Source organism: Molothrus ater, chromosome 14 (assembly GCF_012460135.2).
Source record: "Molothrus ater isolate BHLD 08-10-18 breed brown headed cowbird chromosome 14, BPBGC_Mater_1.1, whole genome shotgun sequence".
Classification (NCBI taxonomy): Eukaryota; Metazoa; Chordata; class Aves; order Passeriformes; family Icteridae; genus Molothrus; species Molothrus ater.
In genome coordinates, this window is record NC_050491.2 from 3,672,773 (window position 1) to 3,685,794 (window position 13,022).

General features: G+C 50.0%; 1 protein-coding gene across 4 annotated transcripts in view; it reads left to right on the forward strand.

Annotated features, from left to right (window-relative positions):
- The window catches only part of LOC118698644 (gamma-aminobutyric acid receptor subunit alpha-3-like), a 115,941-nt gene that overhangs the window by 53,148 nt on the left and 49,771 nt on the right, over nt 1-13,022 (forward strand). For all 4 annotated transcript variants that reach the window (XM_054516295.1, XM_054516296.1, XM_036402105.2 and 1 more), the window contains exon 3: nt 3,552-3,673. In XM_054516295.1, the coding sequence (XP_054372270.1) occupies nt 3,552-3,673 (122 nt within the window). The remainder of the gene's footprint in view (nt 1-3,551; nt 3,674-13,022) is intronic.

The window sequence follows — 13,022 nt, forward strand, 5'->3', positions numbered from 1 at the left end:
CCTCCTGCCCTGCTCTGCTTTGTCTGCCTGGATTTGACTTTGCAGCTTGCCCTGCCCTGTGAGTGCTGACCCTGCAAGGGCACAGTCAGCCCTGGCCTCTCACCCCATCCCCACAATGGCTGTGGGGGCTGTCCCCATGCCCTGTGCCTGCAGCTCTGCCCTCCTCTCTGCTGCCTTTTCCTCCCCACCCTGTACCCACCAGAGCTGCTGCTCCCCTGCCACGTAGGGATTGCTCACACTACTGGTCCCCAGGAGGATTTGCTTCCCAAATTGTGTGTGAGGGCACCCCTGTGCTGATGTGGCACAGCTCCCCAGAGAGCCTGTGCACAGGTGGCAAGGCAATGACTTTTCCTCAAGCCTATCCTAATTAAATTTGCTGTAAACCTCTGTCCTTCCTGCCTAGAGGATTTTAATTATTTTAAAACCTTGATCCCGCACATCTCTTTGCAGTTCCTTTATGCCTTGCTAAAGGGCAGCTTTAGCTTTATGTTAAGGTGAGGTGAGGCAGCCCAGAGCTTTCCTGGCAAAGGAATTATTAGCCCAAATCAGGTGCCAGGCAGAGGTGCTGCTGCCTCTCCCCTGCCTGCACCTTCCCTTGTCCTGCCTACGCTGCTCCTCCCCCAGCACCTCCCAAGTGAATCCCACACTGCTCACATTGAAGTCAAACCCTCAAATGTCAGGCTAAGTAAAACAGCTTTGAAATTTGTAAACTCATTTTTCCCATCACCGCTGAGCCTCCGCCAGGAGTTCCTTCACAAAAATCCGTCCTCTAGCTCTTTATATTATGGGTAATTTTTAAAGATAGCTTATAAAACATTAATGAATGAGCTTTTCATGAACATGCTAGCTATTCATAAGTTATAGATGGTTATATACTCATCAGCAGACACTGGGACAGATTGCTTTTAACCATGACATCTATTGAAAGCTGCTACAATTGAAACCCCACTAATTACTGCAGGCATTTGTTAAATTTCTCAAAACTCTTCTTACCTGCCGGGAATTCAAGTTCAGATGAAAAACCAGCATTTGGATTCAGCTGGAAATCTTGGAGGCTGTGATGCAGTTTGTAATGCCAGACATGTTTTGATGTTTGGATCTGGCAGGTTGCATTAGGGCTGGGTCAGGTGTTATCCCAACCATGCCTCACCCTATGCAAACTGGAATTTCAGCACTGTGTTACCCTCCTGGAGGCTCAACTTCCTGGCTTTACCATTTCTCCAGGTGTTGCTTTGCTAAAAAACAGAGGCCAAGTGGTCCTGGGAGAGGTGGGATGTGCCCCTGGAGAAGCAGACCTCAGGCACTTGAAAGGAAATTTCCCAGAGTGTTTGGTCAATGAAACCAATGAAAATTAATGTCAGAATTGTCCAAAAGGGAATATTCCAATTAACTGTAGCATTCTAAATAGTATTGATTCAGCATGACTCTAGAAGTACCCATACCCTGCTCTCAATTTTTCCTCTTTTGCTAGGAAATACTCTTTGCACCTCTTTTATCTTACAGAATCTGGGTTTTCTGTGGGGTGAACACTTTGATAGAGAGCTCCAAGCCAGCTCTGGTACTTGTCACTTTACTGACACTTGTCAGTGTGTTTACAGGTGCACCAGCAGTGTCAGGGGTAACCAGTCTGACCAGATGGGATGCAGCAGGATTAAGCTTTGAACTCCTTAAATACCATTCCTTTTCCTGTAGTTTTTTTGTTGGTTTTATTATTTTTCCCCCCAGTTATTTCATGATGCATGCTGAAAGCAGTGACTGCCACACATCAAAGGACATAAGGCTGGGGTGGGAAGGAGAGGGGCAGAAGTGTTTAGAAAGTGACAATTTAGGGGCTTTTCTATCCCCAGGATTACATTTCTGATGGTCAAAGGTGCTGTCCTTGGTAATTGGAACCATGATTTGCATGTCCACCAGCTCTAGTCTGTGGCATTCATGGGGTTCCTCTGGCCAGTGCTCCCCAGTTATTCACCTTTCCATTTAGTGCCAATTTGCTAGTCAGAGCTTCCCTGCTCCCAAGGGGCTCCTGTAGCTGCTGCTGAGCATCCCCCTGCTTCAGCTGCCTGTTTTCCCCTGCCTGGCTGGGCTTCCTCAGCCACCTCGCTGCCTGTTTGTGCCTCTTAATCTTTCTTTTTGCCTCATTTGTCTCTCTGTTATTTCCTCTTCCATCTTCCATGAAAACTCTTCATCTCTATAGATTTTTCTTTTTGTTTTCTGTTACTTAATCTTCTGCCTTTCCATTTGTTTTGGTCCTAACAGCTATTTTTGCTGGGGAAAGCTGTGCTTGAAGCCACAGCACTGCTGCTCTGTGCCATCTGAAATCTCTTTTAGAGGCAGGTGGTTCCAGAAGGACTCACAATCTCCTTTTCTGTTGATTGAAAGGGAGACACAAAATGCAAATGTATTACTTGAGCCCCTTGTGTTTGCAAAACCGCATTGAAGATTTTGTTCAGTGAGATGTGCTTTTTTAGAGGAATTTACTCCTTGTTTTATTCCACCTGGGGCAGAATGTGTTCTGAGGAAATCATCTTGTTTGGGGGCTTCCAGGCTTCTTGTGTTGAGCAGAGATGGGAATGTGGAAGCTCATTTGTTTTTATAAGCAGGGAAAAGTTCAGCCAACTGCAGGGATGGTTCACTAAGTGTTTTAATGATGAGGCTTTAAGCCTGTTTACTGAGTTCTTATTTTTCTCTCTCCCCTCTTCCCTGGGGCAGAGATCTTTGAAATGGCTCAATCTGCCAAATACCTGGTGTCACTTTTTCCATGTGGCCTGTAAGGAGATAGTGGCATCTCAGCAACTCAGCTTCCCACAGCCTCTGCTCAGAAAATGCCCATTTTTAGGGGCAGGCAAGGGATGCTGGGGCATTCCTGTTAAAACAGGGCTCCTAAACCACTCCCCGTGGTGCAGTGGTGGATCCCACATGGTGGATCTGGGCAGGGAAAGGTGGGGAGGGCACAGTGAGCAGCTCTGTGAGGACAGAGGGAAGCTGATCAGAAATGCCCTGTGGTGTGTGCAAACACAGGAATTTACCAAAACCTGAGTGCCATCCTGCTCTTTGGGCCCTTCCCTCCCTGTAGCTGGGAAAGGAGGGGCGGGGACAGTGAGGAGAGGGGATCAGAAATCCCTGTGGTGAGTCCTGCAAACACACAAATTTACCCAAACCTGACTCCCATCCTGCCCTTCAGGCCCTTCCTTCCCTGTAGCTCTGGGAAAGGTGGGGAGGGCACAGTGAGCAGCTCTGTGAGGACAGATGGGAGCTGAAGTTGATCAGAAATCCCTGTGGTGAGTCCTGCATCACACAAATTTACCCAAAACTGAGTCCCATCCTGCCCTTCAGGCCCTTCCCTCCTTGTAGCTCTGGGAAAGAAGGGGAAAGGACAATGAGGAGAGGGGATCAGAAATCCCTGTGGTGAGTCCTGCATCACACAAATTTACCCAAACCTGAGTCCCATCCTGCCCTTCAGGCCTTCCCTCCCTGTAGCTCTGGGAGCACGCATGGTGCAGATTTCCCCTCTAACCCTCTCTCCTGCCTTTTCCCCCCTCTCCCTGTGCCAGGCTCTCTCAGAAGCACGTCTCAGACGTCGTGGATGACAGCAAGGACAACATCACCATTTTCACACGCATCCTGGACCGGCTCCTGGACGGCTACGACAACCGCCTGCGGCCCGGCCTCGGAGGTCAGTGATGCTCCCTGCAGGCCTCAGCAGGGACAGGTGGCTCAGATGGCTTGGGAATGACTCTGGCACTGCCAGGAGCGTGGGCTGTCCAGTGCCAGGCTCACTTTGGGGCTGTTTCCCCGTTTTGAAGGTGTTTGGCAACCCCCAGCAAGGGGAGAGAATGATTCATGTGACTCCATCTTATCAAAAGGGAGGCCCAATATGGGCCAAGAAGTGCAGTGCTGAAGGCACTGTGTACAAGTTGGCTTCCTTGCAGATCCCACCCTCCCCTCTCCCAGACTTCAGGCTGAGATTTCATGTTACAAGGAGGGACCCTGATCAAGAGATAGAATATCATCAAGAAAAGGTTTATAATTCCTAGGATTTTGTGGTGAGGGTAGTGTGACCGTGTTCACAGGGGTTCTTGGATGAGGGAAGAGAGGAGGATCTGACTTCATGTTTCAGAAGGCTTGATTTATTATTTTATGATATATATTACATTAAAACTATACTAAAAGAATAGAAGAAAAGGTTTCATCAGAAGCTGGCTAAGAATAGAATCAGAAAGAATGATAACAAAGCTTCTGTCTTGGACAGAGAGTCTGAGCCAGCTGACTCTGATTGGCCATTAATTAGAAACAAACCAACATGGGCCAATCCCAGATGCACCTGTTGCATTCCACAGCAGCAGATAACCATTGGGTACATTTTGTTCCTGAGGCCTCTCAGCTTCTCAGGAGAAAAAATCCTAAGGAAAGGATTTTTCATAAAAGATGTCTGCGACAGGGTAGAATTTTGATACTAGTGAAGGCTACAGCAAAATTTTCCTGCCTATCAATGCTGTCTTTTTTGATCCTTTATTTTCCCATGATGTCTTCTCAAAAGTTATTTCTACCTCTATTTGGATTTGATATTTGATTATCCAGTGACACCTGTACTGAACACATTTGTTTCATTTCAGATGGTTACTATCAAAAGGCTAATTAATTACTTTATTATACTATATTATTCTATAATATATTACACTATATTACATTACATCTAAACTGGATCTGCCAAGCACTCAACCCTGCACACACTGCCCAGAATCTCGTGACTGTCCCCCAACAGTCCCAACACACACACACACACCTGGGCCTGACAGGTCAAGGAAACAAAACACCATCACTGTGGGTAAACAATCTCCACATTGCATTCTTCTTTGACACAAACACAGGCACAGCAAATGAATAAGAATTGTGTTTTCTTTCTCTGAGGTTCAGAGAATGTGAAACCCAGAAATATTGTTGGGAAGAATCGTGCCTTGCTTTTCTCTGGGAAGGGAAATGTGGGGCTACAGTTTGGCTGTTGGGTGTCTCGTGGGCTGAGAGGTGAGTCCCTGGGTGCTGTGGTGGCCTGTGACAGTGCAAGGACAGGCCTGCAGATGGAGCAGCTGTGGGTGAACCTATTCCTGCGATTTTAGAGACAGGGAAAAATAAATTCCCTTTCAGAAATGCTGATACATTCCTTGAGGGGCAGAGCATGTCCACAGAAAAGGTCTGGACACAACTCTGATGAGGAGCAGCTGAGAGAGCCCAGCCTAGAGAAAAGGGGGGACATTCTCACTTTCTACAGCTCCCTGAAAGAAGCTTGGAGCCAGGTGTGGGTCAGTCTGTTCTCCAAGGAAATAAATGACAGGACAAGAGGAGATGGCCTCAGGTTGCACCAGGGGAGGTTTAGATTAGATATAAGGAAAACTTTTCACAGAAAGGGTTGTAAAGCACTGGGAAAGGCTCTCTGGGAAATGGTAGAGCCAGCATCCCTGAAAGTGTTGGTGTGGCACCTGAGGGCATGGTTAGTGCTGAACATGGTGGTGATGCTGGCTGCACAGTTGGGCTTGATGACCTTTCCCAACCTGAACCATCCTGTGGCTCTGTACCACCAGCTTGCAGAACCTTCAGCTCATGTTGGTGTTGATTTTAGTCAGTTTGCTTTGCTACAGAGCCTCTATCTCCACATCTTCTCAGTTATTTCCTATGCAGCTGTCACCTGGCAAGCTCTCCCCCCTTGTGCTGCTCTGGGCACTGGGCACTCACCCAGGCCCTGCTGCCTCCTGAGCTGCCTTCAGCACTGCTGCCAACATTGCTGCTGCTGCAGAGCCTCTCTGCAAGCTCCTGACTTGTCTGAGGTGCCTGAGAAGGAAAAACCAAGGAAAAACCTTCCCACCTAATGCCTACAGCTACAGTCAGCATCATCTAAGGGGGCAGAGGAAACAGGGAGATGTGTGGGGAAGACAGGTGTGAGATTAGGGAGATGTGGCCATGAGTGGTTTCCTGGTGTGCTGTGCTGTGGCAGAGGTGGCCCCTCTCAGGTGCTGACAGCTGAGTGTCCCTGGGGCTGGGAGGGGATGTCCCTGCACTGCTCTGAGCTCTCCTGCTCACCAAAGCTGTGCTGCTGCTGGTGATTCCCACCAAGAGCTGGAGTCACCACGTGCTGTCTGTCCCATTTTCTGCAGTCCTGCTGCCAAGAGCTGCTTTGCTGAGCTCTTGCATGCTGATGGCATCTCCTGGAATGTCCCTCTCCTTCCCCAGAGCAGCCCTGCCTCTCCCAGCCCCATGCCCAGCTCTGTGACACAGCCCTGTGCCACAGCCCTGTGCCCTGCAGCTGCCCTTGAGACCATGACAACCCTGGGCAGGAGGGGCTTTCCCAGCCAGCATCCTCCCCTCTGCTGTGCTGCAGGACCCGGCCAGGAAAGGGTTACAGTGTCTGCATAAGCAATCAGTCAGTTTTATTGCTTTTGTTGCTTGTTTCTTTCCCCCAGAATTAACTCTGGTCCCACTAATAGCTTTGCTTCCTCGAGTGTCCCCCATGGCTGTATTGATTTAAGTGAAACGAGCTCTGCACGGGGACTGAGGGGCATTTCTGCTCACTGTAGGCTCAGCTGCAGACAAGGCTGCTCAGTATTAACAAGAGGAGTCCCAAGAGCCCCTTGCTGGGGAAGTTCAAACCTTTCTTGGAACATCTTTGCTCTGTTGCTTTAGATCCTTTAATAACGTGTTTAACATAATAAATTGCCTTTGCCTGAGCCAGCCCTTGTCTGTTTAAGGACTGCGCTCACCTCCTTGCTGGGGCTCCCTGCAGAGCCTCCTTTATGCACCTGCAGCTTCCCTGGAGCTCCCGAGAGCAGGAGAGGGGAGATGTGGCCAGGAGAAGGAGGTGGAACTGCCTGAGCAAGGCTGAGATGTCCTGTGCCCCAAAAGAAGAGATGCTCAAGTAGTGGGATGCAGATGAAGGGACCACAAGAGACTCTTTGTGAATGACAGAGACTTGAGGCACTCTGGTAGACCCAGGTGGGAGGTGGTGATGAGAGCTGCAGGTTTTGGGGGGCTCTTGACTGGCAGTGAGTTGTCCTCTGTGTGTAGAGCAGCCTGGTAAGCCAGGCTCTCCCCAGTTTTGGTTGTTTTTCCCAAGGCTGAAGCCTTGGAGGCCTCTCAGGAGGAGAATTAGAGGGAAAGACCTCTCCTCCCACTGCTGCTGGTGGCCAGAGAAACAGAAATGGTCCTGCTGCAGACTCCAGAGTTTAGGGTTAATGGAAGAGCCAGCAAGAGGTGGGCTCTTGTATCTCACAGAATCTGGGTTTTCTGTGGGGTGAACACTTTGATAGAGAGCTCCAAGCCAGCTCTGGTACTTGCCACCTTAGTGACACTTGTCAGTGTGTTTACAGGTGCACCAGCAGTGTCAGGGGTAACCAGTCTGACCAGATGGAATGCAGCAGGATTAAGCTTTGAACTCCTTAAATACCATTCCTTTTCCTGTAGTTTTTTGTCCAAGGCTGTGTGAGGGCTGGGAAAGGGATTGCCTTGCTCCCCATGAGCAGCTGTGCTGCAGTGGGCCATGGACAAGGAGCATTGGTTTTCCTGTAAGACAGCACTGGGCACTCCCTGTAGTCTCCCCATTTCCCTTGGCAATGTTTTCCTTTGCTTTTCTGAAGATGTCAGGGAAGAGCATCCATACCCTGCAGTCCATGCAAAGGGCAGATGTGGTGCTCTTGTGCCCACACAGGCTGCTGGGAGGATGGAGTTCCCTGGATTGTGTGTAACCTGTGTGAAGCAGGACATGCAGGCTGGTTTTCCTGCTCTGGATGGGATGGCCCTGCAGACATTTGGGGCATGGAGGGCTGGGCAGGGCTTGGGGCTGCAGCACCTCTCAGGGCTCTGCAGTGCTGTGTGCTCAGCCCTGTCCCCTCCCTCAGCTCCGGGTGCACCAGGAGCTGAGCAGTGTTTGTTTAGACTTTGGGAGAAGACACTGTGTAAGCAACAGAGTGTTAATGTGGTGACTTCTCCCCTCAAGATAGCCTCTTTGTATTTATTTTCTTATCCCCTCTGCTTTCACCATCTGCTGCCACCCACTCTAATAGCTGCCATGCCAGAGCTCCTCTTGCTGCCAGGATGCTGCAGGCAGAGCTGAAGCAAGTGCTGAGGCTGCTCAGGAGTGCCTGCTGCTGCTGCAGAGCCAGGCTCCAGGTGAGCATGGCCCTGCCTGCTGCCCCTGCCCCAAACAGGGCACAGCCAGGCCAGCCAGGAGTCTGTGCTCTCCTGGGGCAAGGGGCAGATTTGGGAGCACACTTAAGGCAGGGGAAGGTGGCTGTCAGACCCCGTGTCCTGCAGTGAGCCCCTGCAGCCCTGGGGACAGGACCATTTGTGTCACAGTGTCAGGCAGGAGGTTTCTCCCTGGCTCTGCCCACTGGATTCCTCTCAGGAACAGAGCAGAGTCTTTTCTGTGGCCTCATGACCACTGAAGGACAGTCTGGGCTCAGGGAAGGGGTAGCTGCATAAACAGAACATCTTCTAGGGCTCAGAGTGGGGCAGGAGAGGAAGGAGCTGTCAGCACAAAGGCTGTGTTTCCCCTGGGAGAACTGGGGACAGATTGGTTATTAAGTCAGGAGAGAGCAGTGATGGACCCCGAGGGAATGGAGACATCTGCTGTCATGGCCAGCCTTGCAGGACCAGAAAATGTCCTGAGAGAACTTCTGTGGGCAGCACGGGCCTCTGCTCCTGGTCTGGAGCTGTGAAGTCACACAGGTCCTCTGTAAAGTCATTAAGATGCTCTCTGAAGTCACACAGGTCCTCTCTGAAGTCACACAGGTCCTCTCTGAAGTCACACAGATGCTCTGCCCAGCCTGCAGGGGCTGAGGTGAGAAGTGTCTGTCTCCATCTCTCAGGTTCTCCTTGCTGGGGCTCCCTGCAGAGCCTCCTTTATGCATCTGGAGCTTCCCTGGAGCTCCAAGAGCAGGAGAGGGGAGATGTGGCCAGGAGAAGGAGGTGGAACTGCCTGAGCAAGGCTGAGATGTCCTGTGCCCCAAAAGAAGAGATGCTCAAGTAGTGGGATGCAGATGAAGGGACCACAAGAGACTCTTCATGAATGACAGATGTCCAAAACCACCCTGTGTGTCCTTGCAGTCCTTACAGGGCCACTGTGGTGTCCAGCACAGTGACCATGAGGGAGAGCACAGAGGTTGGGGGTTCCAGGGTTCCCTGGACAGCTGAACCCCCTCTACTTTATTCCTAATTGATGGCATTTGGCAAATGGAACAGACCCATGCTGGGAATGCCTGGGCAGGGCCAGGAGGGGACATTTCCAGGTTTTTCCTTCCTTATAGCCTGCTTTAAATATGCTTTGGCAGTGTAGGGCTATTACTGCTGGAGGAGGAGGCATGTGGGACCTTCCACAGCTGTTTGCAAAGCAAAAGGGTTTTTTCCAGCTCAGGCAGAGATTTGCTGTTCCACAGGGCCAGAGGTGTGCCTGAGGTACATTTGGGGTAAGGCTGAGGAACCCAGAAGGCATCTGGACAAAATCTCTGTATTGAGTGGTTGGGAAGAATTCCAGAAAACTGCTGGGATTTTCCAGGGCATGCCAGGAGGGAAAGATTCTGCCCCAAGGAAGAGGGGAAGAGAGTAGGCTGCTCAGTTTTCTAAAAGACGAGTTGTACACATCCTAGATAAGCAAGTTTCTCCAATTGCAATTAACAAGCAATTTGTAGCATGTTAAACAGCCAGGCTGGGATCAATGAGTGTTATCCCTCCTGGATGCAGCATGACTGACAAGGTAACTCATGTGCTGTTTCTTTGAAGCCTCTCTGGAGCCCCTGAGCAGCTCAGCCCTGCTGAGAGGGTGCTGGCTGCTCAGCATCCTGCCAGGCCAGCTCTGCACCAGGGGCTGCTGAGGTTTGGGAGCCTCCTGAAGTGTCCTTGGGGCATAGCAGGAGCAGCAAACACTGACAGCTGGATTAAAGCAGCACAATTCCCCAGGCAGAGCAAGGCCCCTCACCCCTCGGGTTCCTTCTCCCTTGGGGACAGGTGTGGCACCCATTCCTTGTCCCTGGGGTCATCCCATCCAGGCAGAGGGGAGGCCCAGCTTTTACCCTCCCAACTGGGTCTGTCCAGAGGGTGAAAGCAGCCCAGGCTCCTCTTCCTCTTCTCCACTGTGCTGTTCTTTGGTGTCAGCACCTCCCAGCCCACGCTGGGCTCCAGCAGGCCTTGGTGCAGTCAGGGCCTGCTGCTCACAGCAGGACTCAGATCAGGGGTGCCCACCTGGCCTGTGGTGCCTTTTCTCTATCCTAACTGTGTCAGCTCTGTCTTGCCAATGGTTTTGATCTGTTAATATTTATACTGCTGTTCTATTTCCATGATTATTTTGTCAGCAAAGTGCACCTCTGTTGGGGTTTCTCTTGTTTCCTCTTTCTGTGGTGCAATGTCTCTTCCTGCTCTTTTAATGATGGTGTGGTTTGGCAGGATGGCTCCTGAGGAACATCTGTACCCCTGCCTGGCCACCTGCATTTCACTAATTCAAGTGCTGATGGCCAGCAGGGTTTGGATTTGGGTTCAGAGCAGCTCCCTTTAGGTTGAGACATTCCCAGGAGATGCTTGGTGTGCTACACCTCAGTGCATCTGTCATTTTGGCCTGACCTCCTGCAGGTGAGGGCTTGTCTGTTACTGTGGGAGCACTAAGGCACAGGGGCTGAAATAGAATAATTAAATTACAGAACTGCCTTCTCTTGAAAGTACAGTGCTGTCCAAAATGAAACAGCAAGACCTTATCTGCCTGGCAGGAACCAAGAAGAAATCTGTTTGCAGTGACATTAACCTATAACAGTGGTAAAAATTGTTAAATTGTCCAGATTGAAGTTTATGGAACTTTTATTTCCTAAAATCTGGATGAAATGTTGAAATTGACCTTTTCACTTGTGGATAGGTTTTTCACTTGTGTGTGATAAAGCTGCCTTAGAAACATTATCTAGACCTAGTGTTTGTGTGAGAGAAACATGAGATGACAAACAGAGCTGTCCTCTGTTGTTTATTACAATTTCTAGGGTTTTGAGTCTGTGTTTAATCTGTTTTTCTGTCTTAATGTTCCACTTCTCCCAACTTCTCATCTCTTCTCTCTGATCTGACTTCATGCTTTGTATTGATTACTCCAGGGAGGAATTTGATCCTTTCTTAGAAAAAACCCCAAAATCCGTGTCTTATCTCAGATTTTTGTCTCTGTCTGAGCTTCCTTGATGAGTTTTAATTTGAAGCTGAGGCATTGCCTGAACAGCATTTCCTTCTGTTTACCTTTCTGGGCAACAGGGACCCTGCTCTGCTCATCAAACTTCTGAAGTCAAGATCTGTCTGTGAACAAATTAAAGAAAGGTTGTGTTCCCCTCGAGGGCATCTCTCCAAAGGCAGCTTTGCTGTGGATTTGCAGAGCCCTGGTGCTCTCCTCTGTGGCCCAGAATTCCTGGTGTGTTGCTGTTTGCACCCCTGGTGCACAGCTGTGTGTGAAAAGCCTTGCACACATCAGGAGGCAGGCGAGGAGCACGGCCCTGACAGCTGTGCCTAAGGGTGGAAGTCTTCTCTTAAATAAGTTATGAATGTGCTGAGGGCAACACAAGCCTGAATCAAAGCTTCAGGGTTGTCACAAGAACCAGGGAGGGGTGGGGAATCCACTGTGAAAGGAGATTGATTGATTGATTGCTTTTGGTGTGAAACACCTGGCTTTGGGTCAGCACTGGTGCTTTGGGGGCATCTGGCAGAGCAGTGAGGGGTTCACCACACCAGGTCTGTGTCTGCCCCCCTCTGCAAGGGCAGTCATGTGGCCAAAATCCATCCCCAGCATTGTGTGCACGCTCCTGGGCAAGCCCCTGGGCTGTGGGGCTGTGATTTGTGGGAAGGACAAGTGTTTCTCCTGCTCCTGTGGGTGCCTTCTTTAGCCCAGCCAAGCCCCTGGGCTGTGGGGCTGTGATTTGTGAGAAGGACAAGTGTTGCTCCTGCTCTTGTGGGTGCTTTCTTTAGCCCAGCCAAGCCCCTGGGCTGTGGGGCTATTATTTGTGAGAATAAGTGTTTCTCCTGCTCCTGTGGGTGCCTTCTTTAGCCCAGCCAAGTCCCTGGGCTGTGGGGCTGTGATTTGTGGGAAGGACAAGTGTTTCTCCTGCTCCTCTGGGTGCCTTTTTTAGCCCAGCCAAGCCCCTGGGCTGTGGGGCTGTGATTTGTGAGAAGGAGAAGTGTTTCTCCTGCTCCTGTGGGTGCCTTTTTTAGCCCAGCCAAGCCCCTGGGCTGTGGGGCTGTGATTTGTGAGAATAAGTGTTTCTCCTGCTCCTGTGGGTGCCTTCTTTAGCCCAGCCAAGCCCCTGGGCTGTGATTTGTGAGAAGGACAAGTGTTTCCCCTGCTCCTGTGGGTGCCTTTTTTAGCTGGTGCCTTCCCTGGCTGCGTGTTTCCAGCAAGGAGCTGCTCCCCCTGCCCTCTACCCACACATGTAGGCAAGAAGATTTTCCCCAAGAAGCAAGAAATATTTCTAGGAAAGGAAGGCCAGCTGGAGGGGGTTTTTGCCCCAGTGATATGTAGTGAGTGTCTCAGAGCTGCAGTGCTGGCTCAGCCACCTGCAGTGAAGCAGTGTGAGTGTCGGGCAGCTGCTCCCTGCCCGAGGGGGAGCTGTGCATGTGTCAGAGATGGGATGATGGTGTTTGTTTATAATGACTCTGGAAGGCGAGAGCTGATGTTTCAGCATGTTGAACATGTGTTAGATGGGTTTAAGAACATTAGTAGATGATGTTATAGATGGCTATAAACTGCTTGTGAGGATGTCTTTATTGATCTGTTGGACTATGGCAGCTTCTCCTTTATTAGAATTTCCATTCGTTCAGGCCCATGTAAAGGATTTATAATGGGGCTTTGATATGGATTGAGAAATAAGATTGTTTTATTGGATGTTATGGAGTTTAAAAACAACTTTAATTGGTTTGTTCTGGGAAGCTGGTGGTGAAACAACTGGTCAAATACTGAGGAAATAGCAGCTATTTTATTTGTTGAGCTAGAGGATAAAATGTTTGCAGCAGTTCATGTAGTAATATAG